The 12,145-nt window shown below is 38.8% G+C and overlaps 1 protein-coding gene across 1 annotated transcript; it reads right to left on the bottom strand.

The window, feature by feature from the left end:
• Nucleotides 1-971: 971 nt before the first annotated feature.
• On the bottom strand, nucleotides 972-10,811 carry rab21 (RAB21, member RAS oncogene family). The gene is made up of 7 exons (XM_042335655.1): nucleotides 10,467-10,811; nucleotides 7,267-7,326; nucleotides 6,840-6,947; nucleotides 6,327-6,390; nucleotides 2,662-2,716; nucleotides 2,469-2,557; nucleotides 972-2,049 (listed from the first exon to the last, which is right to left on the bottom strand). Exons 1-7 carry the CDS (start codon nucleotides 10,605-10,607, stop codon nucleotides 1,919-1,921), a joined length of 648 nt encoding a protein of 215 aa, XP_042191589.1. The 5' UTR covers nucleotides 10,608-10,811; the 3' UTR covers nucleotides 972-1,918.
• Between the last annotated feature and the right edge of the window lie 1,334 nt (nucleotides 10,812-12,145).

The following is a 12,145-nucleotide window of genomic DNA, read 5'->3' as shown; positions in this document are numbered from 1 at the left end:
GCCCAAACAAGACTCTGCATGTGGTAAAAACATATGTTCACTGCAAAGGCCATTTAGTACCAGAAACTTTAACCTAAGATTCCTGATACACAGTGTGACGCTCAAGCAAAGTCCTTGACCATTGCAACTCGTGCAGACAATGTTTTTATTTAACTGTAAAATAATGTGAATTATGAAAGAATTCCAAAAATTGATAATGTTTATTTAATGCATTTTATCTTAATGTGTAGTAATTTCTCAGCAGTCCTTTTTTAAAATAAAACACATCAATATAGTGCAGTATCTACTAATGTTTTCTCTAGTCACATTGTCCAGTTTCTGCCTCTCCCACCTGCTAACCTATTTATAAGGATTCTCAGAAACATTACAGAATTCTCTTTCTGATTCCAATCTATCGACTCCACTCCAGGCTTGAAATCCTGGCTACAATTCATCCCCATTGTCATTTGAATTCCTTCTACAATTTGTGCTGCATGCTGCACACTCTTTTCGCAGGTGACATTTCTCTCATTTAAATTGTACACATATACTGTATATCCTTGCTATGCCACAATTAATTTTAATTCCAGTTGACGGCATCATTGGCTTTCAGTGCCAGTAGTGCTGGCTCTGATTTCAATTCCACAGGTAATCTGTCATTCTTCATCTCCCAAATGGATTCCCCCTCCCCTCAAAAATAAGTGTCGTATAAACTACTCATTCCATCTGTCAGGTTCTAAAAGATTTCCCCAGCTGTACATTTTCACTGTGATGGCAAAGTAGATAGTTCATATGTGGATAGTGCAGACAGTCAAAACCTTTTTGTTGCATGCACAGATGTAAGCTGCCTCTCCTGGTCAGCATGTCATTTAAACTCACCCTTTGATAAATGCAAAGTCGTCAGTTCAAAGGTACTTCAGAGGGATCCAGACCAATCTCTGTACAGCACTAAGCAAGTATTTTACATCCAAGAATCCCGTTATTCAGAGTAGTTCAAGAAAAATCAGTTGCTTTAATGAACTATATTAGGAAACCCATTTACAGGGAATACACCCCAATAGTGTTAATGACACAGATGACTCCTTGATGCTTTTATTACATTGATTTAAGTTCAACAAATAGAAAATCCTGCGTTTGCCTTTTTTCAAACAAACATCTCCAGTTTAAATGTCATCTTCCACAGATACTGTATACACAAACAAGTTTTCTAACTATGCTTTAGACATAACCAGTGGAGCTGCAAAGAGACCTGCGGAAGCCTAACTTTACCTTCAAAAAAAGTTGATTTCAAATTTGGCTTAGGAGAGAAGAGGGTACTTTGACAGCAGCATTACTTAAATGCTTTCAATCCTTATTCAGACAATAGCATGGGGAAAGTGTATAACATGTGCACAACTTGTAAAGTGGATAAAATATTTAATATGAAATTCGCAAGGTATATTTTCACTATTAAGGAATAGAGCAAGATAAAAATCATAATAGGGAGAACCTTGTGCAAAAATCTGCTCAAACCATAATAATCTGACTGACTTTGCACATTTAGTAGTTATGTTCCAAAAATAGTCAAATGTGTACTATTCAACACATGTACATAAGTTATTAAATAATAAAAGATCTGACTTTTATAAGGGCAATATACCTGCAGCTCCTACATACTAAGATCCTACATGCAAATTATACAGCTTTTCAATTAAAAGACAATTCTATGTAAGGTTCATGAAAAAGGCCATTGATCATTTCTGTCCATACAACTGTAAAGGGGAGGAAAAGCAGTCTTCTTGTCACATACCCCACTTTGTTTAGCACTTTTAGTCCTTTGAAGGTTATAAATGTTTTTTTTTTAAAAACACTGTTAACGACATTCTCTTGGTATAAGAATATGTGATGTGGTAGATGGTAGTCTTCATTTCTATAAACAAAGCTGAACAGTTTTGGTCAGTTAAGAGCAGCAACCTCCACTGCTCTGTTGCGGTTCATCATCGACTATCTGTACACCCCGTCTTGTGCCTCCTGATTGACTGTTTCCATTGCCTTTTGCCCTTTCATCTGCTTGAGCTGTTTCTATCATTCCTAAACATGGAATAAAATACACTTTTAAACTCTTGCCCAGCTTCACTGTTCACATTGCAAGTTCATACATTTGTAAGACTTATTGCTTTTCATTTAACACAGCATGCACCACACAAACACTCCATTAAAAAAGACTTCAAGCATTCAAGTATGTATTTAGTAGAAACATCTTCATTTGGATATCATTGGACATGAAGCTCACTTTAGAACTCTAATAGCATTTCTGCAACACAAAAGCCACTTCAACTCAAAACCATACCAAAAATACTAGGAATTTGCAATATTATTAGCAAAGTTCTTTAAATATTACATACAGGGTGAGTTTTTTTTATTCCAATTGAGTATTGTAATATTGAACTACATTTTTAATATCCACGGCATCATGCCATGCATTGTAACTGAAGCAGAATGTTACCCACTTTTACAGAGATCAAGAAATAGTTCTTCAATTCCCTTGTTCAGCTTGGCTGATGTATGAAAGTGTTTTGCTCCAACTGATTCTGAGTATCTGTAGAAACACAAGTCATTTAAAAATGTTTTTCACTGAAAGATCTAGAAAAAGGGCCTGAAATATCCAGTAAGCACAAAATTAAGGAAGATGAATGTACTTACAATTCTGCCTCTTCAACTGACACATGCCTATCTTTTTCAAGGTCAACTTTATTACCTGTTGTAAAAAAAATTCCTGTTATCTCTTGAATTAAATATTTTTTAAAAATCATGTAACACATGTAATTCATATACCTTTTAAAAAAAATACAAGCTGAAAGTGGAAAGAAATTAACATGTATCTGAAAGATAAGGCAAGAGTACTGATACAACGTTTCACATATCTCCTCTCCCTCGTGCACTTATCACTAAATAAATGGAAAAATAGTACAGTGATTTGCTATGCACTTATTCCTAATTTCAGGACAAGGCAGAAAGTTCTTCTCTTCAACACCAGCACAAGCAAATTAGGAGCTTACCATGAATGAACAGAAATGTGCATCTTACTGATCCGAGGCATATCTAACCAGCTCACTTACTTTCATGATTCAAGTGTACAATTGCCAGATTGCTATTTAGACTAATCTGCAATAATATCGGTGGCGCGTTGGTCCTTACCATTGGCAACATCCAAGGGAGGCGTTTAAGACCATAAACATATTTTATGAATGAACATAAATCAAATGGCCAAACACAATTTTTTAATTAAAAATTAAAGAACACAACTAGAAAACTGAAGTCCATGACCAGCACTTCTGGTGTGTCTTCACACAACTATATACATACATTGTGCTGTGAATCTGAAGGCTATATGCAAACCACAATAGCACAAATCAGTAAGAAATATTCCATGGCACACAATATTGTTGCAATGTGCTCAATATCTAATATATACTTGCTTCAAATTTCATTACAGTAGTCTGCATCACAGATTTTTAACGCAAACTAACTGAATCAGATTATTAAAATAAGGATATCCTGGGTGTATTGTGAGAAGCCTGAAAATTGTCTCTGGATTTAGAAGAGGTTCAAAAAACAAAATTGATATTGTAGGCTGAAAATTGAATCCCATGATTTAGAACTAACACGCATAAGCATTAGTTCCACACACTGGTAATTTGGAACTCATGACAATCATACCCCAGAATAGTTTTCTGATCATTTACCACAACGGCTTTAATTGGATTAATATTTTTTAAAGGGGTGCAAAAATATATTTTAGACATAATACTTGTCTAGCCTTGAAAGGCCAAAGGGATGAGTAGATCCATTACAATTCAAATTCAGACCTTCAACCAAATCAGGCATCCAGGATGGTTTTAGTCAAAACATCTGAGATGTTGAACAAAAAGATTATAGAGGGGCTTTATCATCCTGGACCCAAAGGCATCATTGTAAACCAGATTTAAATTAATATTAATCATGCAGCACAAGGTATTTCCAGACAGGACTGTACAATGTCTGCAGATAGGCTGGCCACACATCAATGAAAAAACAACCTCAGGGTGGGGTGGGTACTTAAAAAAGGAGGTAAGCTGAGTCTCCTTGGAGCTGAATTGACAGTCTATGGTAGTCTGGTTCCCCTGCTTACCCTGGGATGTTGACAACATATGACACCACATCAAATCCAAAGGTTGTTATATTATTCTTAAGATTAATCAAGGTGATCCCTGAAATATCCCTGAAATAAAATATTCCACAATGTGTGGAATATTTTTAATTGGAAGATCCTACAAGGTCTCACTGATTCTTTGGGTTTATAAACCAGAACCATCAATATCTATACTTCAGACAATAACTTTGAAGCTCAAATGGAGGATACATCAATTTATTTAAAGTTAAATTAAGATTTCACAATGGCGCCAACAGAGGTCTGTCAGGGCTCAGGTGCTAATCATCTCAAATCAAGGATCCTCACCAGAGGAACCAATCAGGACAGTGCGTCATAGAAAACTGAAAACAACTGCAATGAAAAGTACAGATCTTTTTCAGATCTCAATTGTCCTGTGGATTTCCAGCAGAATTGAAATATACTGCATGTGCTCAGATTCAGGTTTTGGTCTGCCATTTGCTAGATCGAATTTATGCCACATAACAGCACTAACGTAAACACTCCTGAATACATTTCTTTCACTTTACAACATATGCTTCATTAGCGATGGCTTATGAGCCGTCATAAGCACATTCACCACTGTGAGTCTTAATTCTATCCCCAACAATCCCCCCTCAATAACCAGGTCATTAGCTGCAAGTCTTTGTGATCTGAATGAATGCATATCCGATAACTGATTAAGTATGTCACTCATATGGGGCATAGGATACATCAGTAGAGCAAAGCTTAAAGCAGTGCCTTGCAAGGCTAGTAGGCCATTACAAGAATCATATTTATCACCCTGGGGATCGGGAAATGTATAGAGAAACATTCATATCCACAGAAAGACAATCTCTGCGTCCTAACGCATCTCTACTACTTCTACTAGGAGTTTTGGGTTGTTTATTGATGCACAGATTAACAAATGGTTATGATAAATCTTGCACTAATTTGGAATTGTCTGGTGAATCAGCTATTGTACTGTCTGGATATTGAACACAAAGTGTCACTTGCACCAATGGGTAATCAGACTGTCATCTTGAATCTGGTTGTTGTGACCATGTATCCCTCTCATGTGGTGTCACCTGAGGAAGTAGTGACTGCAGCAAACCTATCAAGATCGTAATTTTCTTGGGACCACTCTCTCAAGCATTTTCTCAATTTAATATGAAGATCTCATAACTAGCCACACTAATTCAAAATCATTTCTGTACTTTTGCTAAATCGGTTTACCTGAAATGTAATAAAGATATTCTTAGTGATAAACAGGTCCCGACTAAGAATTATCCAGGTAATTTAAACTCTACATTTAAGTAGTGAATTCAGACCATTTGGAATATATAACAGCCCCTTTTTTGTTTTGAATTTTAGAAAGTCAAGAGTTCCCACCAGTATGAAACAGGCAAACTGAAGGATAAATAACCCCACAGAATAGCAGAAGTAAAAATACACAAAAGAGGTTTCAACTTCATAAAACGTTCATGGCTTGAACCTATGCTTTATTCACAACTTTGATTGCATGGTGAACAGGTCATTGAGAACTGCTTTCCCCATTGATAAGGAAGTAACCAACCTGTTACTATCTATTCAATGTGCATCAGAAAACAGTTTTGATTCTCTAATATGGTGCACTAGTTTCAATTCTGGTTTCTTTTTTGGGGAAAGACAAGTTTAGCACAGTCAAAACTCAAAAATATATAGAACTGGGTGTTAATATAATATACCACAATGGATATAAAGAAGTAAAATAATAAGTCTCAAGTATTGGCAAGGTGATGCAAGGTTGATTAATGCTAACTTTTAACAATACAAAACCCTTTGTGAGCCATGTAAAATGTCAGCGCAGCATCAGTTTAACTGTCAATTACATGAAGATTTATACAGCATACTAATAGGTTTGTTGACCCAACGTGAAAAAATTATATTTATAGAGTACATTTTAAGACGGAAGACATCTCAAAAATGCTTCGCACAACTGATTGTAAGCCAGAGCTGGGGGAAACAGCTAAGGAGTAGGAGACAGTGGGCTAAAAGCACAGTTCACCCAAGAATACAGTGGACAGCCTCGAAACAGACAAGGTTGAAAAGATTTTAAAGAAATTGAGAGCCAAAAGCAGGTTGTGTCACCAAACAATTGAGCGACCTTAAATGTTTTGTTATCTGGGAAAGAAAGCATCACTGAGAAATCGGTACTTACCTACTATACATAACGAAATGTCATTTCCTAACATTTTCCGTAATTCTTTCACCCAATTTTTCACCTAAAAATAAAACATCAGGTTATTCACATTTAGCATAAGTGACACATTTTAGTATCTCGTGAAGATGAATATAATTAAGCATTAGAATGCAGCTTAAGGCCACCCAGCTGCCCTGTATATCATAGAAGCAATTGTTAACCCCTGAAAAATTAATGGGCAAGAGCTATTTACATCCTCATGGATAAGCAGTGCTGTAAAAACTAAGTGCTGGGGGTAGGGCAAACATATGTTCTTATTTTGTGAGTTCAGACTCAATAAAACCGTAAGTATATTTTGATTTGCACAAGCCAAAACATAAGTTTTATGAATTTAATAATATTTCTTTAAAGACAGAAAATAAAAAGGTTGGTTTGGTGATTTCAATATGTAAAGTACATTATTGGAGGTATGCAGTTTTAAATGTTCCACTCTTTCTCTCTCTACAAAGACTTCATGTGCGAAAACCTCACCTTCTGGAACGAGTCTTCATCTGTGATATCATACACTAATATGGCTCCATTGGAATCTCTGTAATAAATCGGGCCCAAAGCATGGAATCTCTCCTGACCCGCTGTGTCCTGGTGCATAAAATAAACAAAGAACATTTATTTTAATATTCAAATCAGTAAAATTTACAAAGATCTTATTATTGTAAATACAAACATTCTTGGATTTCTACATCATTAAGTTTATTTTTATTCACAATGACAACGGAAATATAGCAAAAGTAAACAATTGCTAATGTTTGTAACTGAAGTCACAGCTTCAGTAACAGAATTTCCTTATTGCAATTATTAATTCAATAGGACAGAGGATACTCAAGGAAGAAGTGAAAGAACGGTTTTATATTCTGATACAAAGAAACTCCTGAATATGAACGACTGTAGATGTACTTACCCAAATTGCAATATTTACTCTTTTACCTCCAATGTTTAGTTTCTTGGTTAAGAACGAGGCCTGAAATAGATAAATAAGTTGTGAAAACACAAGAATATGATTCTAATTATCAAAACAAAGACTGTTGTCAGCCTAGCTCAGTTGGTAGATTCCTGGCCTTCGAGTCAAAAGACTCTGGGCTCAATCCCCAGGTTGGGACTTTACACTCATATAGTATAGGCTGACACTCCAATGCAGCACTGGGAGTGTGCTGCATTGCATCAAAGAGCTATTTGTCAAACAAGATGTTAAACTGAGGTCCCATCTGCCTGTCCAGGTGGATGTTAAAGATGCCATGGCACTATACTAAAACATAAGGGACTTTCTCCCAGTGTACTGACCAATAATCCCCCAGACAAAATTACTTTCATGGCCATTGTAGTATGTTGCTATGCACAAATTGGCTGCTATGTTCTCCTACAAAAGACAATCACTGCACTTCACAATAAAGCCTATAAACAAGGCACTATATCGCATGCAATGGTGCTTATTATTATTAGAACTGCAGAAGGAATCAAGATGGTATCAGGTTCACTTGGAACACAGTGGGACTAATAGCTATTAGCACAGTGATTGAATAAAGTTGTACACAATTATTGTTTCAGGAAATGTGATCTTTAGTTATGAACCGAATGGAAATAAAGGTTTTGTTCAGAGTACACTGGCCAGCAAAATGACAGAAAAAATAAACCCTTTACTTTTGTCAATTTATGCAAATCAACTTGTTGCATTTCCAAAACAACATTCTGACAATAGAAATACTAAAGCGTGGTCCATAATGAAAAGGAAAATTCCTCACAAATTCGTACAGGAAAAGAAGTTTATTGTGGATCAACAGTTTGAGATATTATCCAGAAAATATATAGTGTTTGATATTAATTTAATTAAGAGTACATTTTTGGATGGTTAGATCAACTTACAAAGCTAATAAAAAAAGCTTTGTAACTCATCATTAATTGTTGAACTGTTTTTTCTTTTTTTTAAACAAAACATAAATATTTTCCATTGATATTAATTTTCTTACGCGCTTAAACACGACTCCCAATCAGTCAGAAGTAAAGTTGACGATTCATAACCCATTATGAAGAATAAGAATACAATTCACCATTGTAAAATATTCTAACAGACTGCCAACAAAGGTAGAGCAATTCTAGAGAGCAGTTGAGCTGCTGAATAATTACTGCTTGGGAAACAATATTTTAGCTACTTTAACTTTAAAAAAAAGTTTTAGAACTAATTAAATTGCAGAGTGGCAGTACCATTCAACATAACAAATGTTTTAACAATCCATCAGTCATCAAGCTATCCAGTGGAGGCATAGTTCAGTAGTATACACATTTATTGTGTTTGTCTAGATCTTTCGCCACATAAGAATGCTGACATTTCAAAAACAGTAAACTGTTTTTTTTCTGTTGGCTCCACAGCTGGGAAATTGGTTGAAATATAGTGTCACTGAAAAAGGCAACGGCAGGCAAGAAACCAAGAAGTTTTATTTTTATATTAAACCTATTGATGAGTAACCAACAAAAAAGGTTCTGCGCATATCCCCAAAACAATTTAGTTTTATAAATCAATTCTTAAAACAAAATAATACCGAACAATCATTGCACATATCCCCAACTACAGCATATCTGTCTGATCATTGATCATCAATCAGATTTCATTAGTTCTGAAGCAGTCACTGCTAGAATCAAAGCTAAAATGCGTAGTGAATACAAATGTTACAGTCAGTGCAATATAGTTGCTCAATGCAATGACCTTTATTGCAATGTTACAAACAGCTGGTTAGGATCTACCTACATTGCAATGCAATTCCCTCCCCATTTCTGATCTTAAATATAACTTATCATATAAGAAATTTAACGTCACTTGCAAGTTGCAACCTTTTATGGGAACAAAAGTGGGTTAGACACGGGAAAACTGAACCAACCATAGCTAATAATAATAAGCTAACCACATCAAATAGCAGATTTCGTAACAGAAGATGATGTAAGAAAGCACAAGTCAAGCATAAGAGTCACCAAATTGATGAAATTAATTTCAGAGAAATGAGTGTGCGGGGACAAAATCAGAATCCCCCCACTGCCCACAATATATTGCATTTGCAGAATTCATTTGAAAATTATAAAATATATTAAAGAAAACCTTTCGAAAACTTTAGACACAAACTGCCATTTCAATCACAATACATCAAAAAAAAATTAAGGATTTATTATTTGGTATATTTTGTTAGGAATGGGAAAAGACTCACAAATCCTTGGCCTGCTTGTTTAAATAAAGCCCAAGCAATGAACTAAACACCTAAAACCCTACCGCTATTCTGTCGTCAAATAATTTACAGTCTGCCCCCACCTTCCCCCCCACCCCCACAAAAAAAATGAAAACAAATGATACTGTAGCAGACAATTGTAGACAGATCCTGTAAATGACGGATCATGTTCAGGAAACGACCAAACTGCAGCAGTGACTTGAGTGTGAGGGGAGTGAGCAGAGTGCTCTCCAAATCACTACAGCTTAGCTTTCACCACCAGATGCTTTGCAATAACACAATTTAAATACACACACATACATATACATATGCACAGCACACACTGTGGAGTGGTTCCCATGAAACGATCGCAACCGCAAATGACTTTTGACCGTTGCCAGTCAATATTTAAGCGTGTGTCTGTCTGTGTGTGGTGTGTGTATCTGTGTGTTGTCTGTCTGTGTGTGTGTGTGTGGTGTCTGTGTGTTGTGTGTGTGTGTGTCTGTGTGTTGCAACAGGAAGCTCAAGCCCATTTTGTCAGGTCGGCATTCAGCAGCAGGCCCTTCCTTTCCTTTCCCTTCCCTTCCCTCACTGGAAGCATCCACGGAGGAGGCAATGAAATCATCTTGTCCCCTCCTCAACAAAAAATCAGTAGTGGGGGGGGGGGAGGAGAGAAAAAAGAGGGGGTGAGGGGGGAGAGAAAAAAGAGGGGGTGAGGGGGGAGGAAGGGGAGAGAGAAAAAGAGGGGGTGAGGAGGGGGAGGGAGGGGAGAGAGAAAAAGAGGGGGTGAGGGGGGGGAGGAAGGGGAGAGAGAAAGGGGGTGAGGAAGGGGAGAGAGAAAGAGGGGTGAGGGGGGGGGGGAAGGGGAGAGAGAAAAATGGGGGTGGGGGGTAATGGGGTGAAGGCTACAGACCTGGAGGGTGGTGATGTGCTTGTCGTTGAATTTGTTCTCACAATATCTCAGCACCAGGGATGTCTTCCCCACACAGCCTTCCCCCAGTAGGACTACTTTAAAGGGGTAGGTTTTACCGCCTCCTGCGCCGCCAGTCGCCATCCTTATTCCCCCCACTTCCTGAGCTGACCGCTGCCGAGAAGCCGAGTCACATGGACTAGAGAGGGGAGAGAGAGAGAGAGAGGGAGAAGGAGGCAAAGGAGAGAGAGAGAGCAAGAACAGGCCGAGCAGTAAACAAGCAGCTTTCTGTCTAATGGCGTCTCCTTCCTCCTGCGTCACTCACTCCCTCCCTCCCCTCCCCCCCCACCAGGGAGGATCACATGATTGGCCTGTGCCCGCCCTGCCCTGTCAATCAAACCGTGTCACCCACCGCAGCCACGCCCCCTCCATCCACCAGCCCCGCCCCCATCCACCAGCCCCGCCCCCTCCACGCCACCAGCCCCACCCCATCCATCAGCCCCGCCCCCTCCACCCCGCCCCCTCCACACCACCAGCCCCCCCCACCAGCCCCGCCCCTCCACACCACCAGCCCCGCCCCCTCCACCAGCCCCGCCCCCTCCACCAGCCCCGCCCCCTCCACACCACCAGCCCCGCCCCACCAGCCCCACCCCATCCACCAGCCCCGCCCCCTGGTGCGTGAGAGTACACGGGCAGAGTTAACCCACCCTTCGCTGTCCACGGGAAGGGCAGACCGCACCGTGCGGCATCCGTCACACAAACACATGCGCGCACCCAGCGCCCTGTCCAATCCAGCCACCCACCCCACGCTGACCTCAGATTCCTTTCCGATCTTCTCAGTCACACGACAGGTTAAGCGCCCCCCCCTCTTCCAGCGCTTTGAGACATCTTCCCGGTGTGAAAGGCGCTATACAAATCTAATTTGTTGTTGTTCTTATTGTGTCATCCCCTGAAGCCCAACCTTTTCGGGGTCAGCCAACCAAATAAATGTTCTCGATTGAATATTTTGTGATGAATGCCGTAAATCAAGGAACTTTCAATCAAGCAAAAAATGGAAACGAAACATTGATTTAAAACAGACTAAAATTTATTTATTAACAAATTTAAAATACGCACATCTTGAAATAAATTAAAAATATTTAATGGACACAAGCATATATTTTGATGACACCCTAAAGCCTTAAGTTAAGTCGGAGTGGAGATACATAAAATGTTGTCACTTATGGTTTGAGCAGGGTGAGTGAACTAACCCGCTTCTTCTTACAAGTCCCTGCAAGGTGCAACCCTCCTGCCTGCTCAACCTAGTGTTTTTAATCCCTTTGTACTCTTAACACTCACAAAATACATATTCTTACAGATGATGAGTTGTCATGCAAATCAGGCCCCCTTCAGACTTTAATTGAGAGTTTTTGCTATCTGTGGGGTGTAAATGACTGAAACAATACCATGCAACATTCTAACAGGCACCGAGTGTCCATTCAAACAACTATTCAATGGAGTTTGCAGGTTCACTGGTCATGATGTCACCACCTCCACATTGGGCCATCCTCAGCAAGTACCCAATGATGATATTACAGAATAGCTTGTTCATTCACTCCACTTACTCCCAGGATCAGCAAGAAAACATCTCTGTAGTCCTCAGACACACTGACAAGATGCGAAACCCTGATTTCACATTTGGG

Source organism: Callorhinchus milii, unplaced genomic scaffold (assembly GCF_018977255.1).
Source record: "Callorhinchus milii isolate IMCB2004 unplaced genomic scaffold, IMCB_Cmil_1.0 Scaffold5, whole genome shotgun sequence".
In the NCBI taxonomy this organism is placed as follows: domain Eukaryota; kingdom Metazoa; phylum Chordata; class Chondrichthyes; order Chimaeriformes; family Callorhinchidae; genus Callorhinchus; species Callorhinchus milii.
This window is presented reverse-complemented; position numbering and strand designations above follow the sequence as displayed.

Bases quoted from the DNA above. Each gene is read 5' to 3' on its own strand.
- rab21 (XM_042335655.1), bottom strand. From the start codon at position 10,607: ATGGCGACTGGCGGCGCAGGAGGCGGTAAAACCTACCCCTTTAAAGTA. The intron at 6,948-7,266 runs GTAAGTACATCT...TTTATGCACCAG, and splicing joins GAGTAAATATTGCAATTTGG to GACACAGCGGGTCAGGAGAG. The intron at 6,391-6,839 runs GTGAGGTTTTCG...TTTTATTTTTAG, and splicing joins ATGAAGACTCGTTCCAGAAG to GTGAAAAATTGGGTGAAAGA.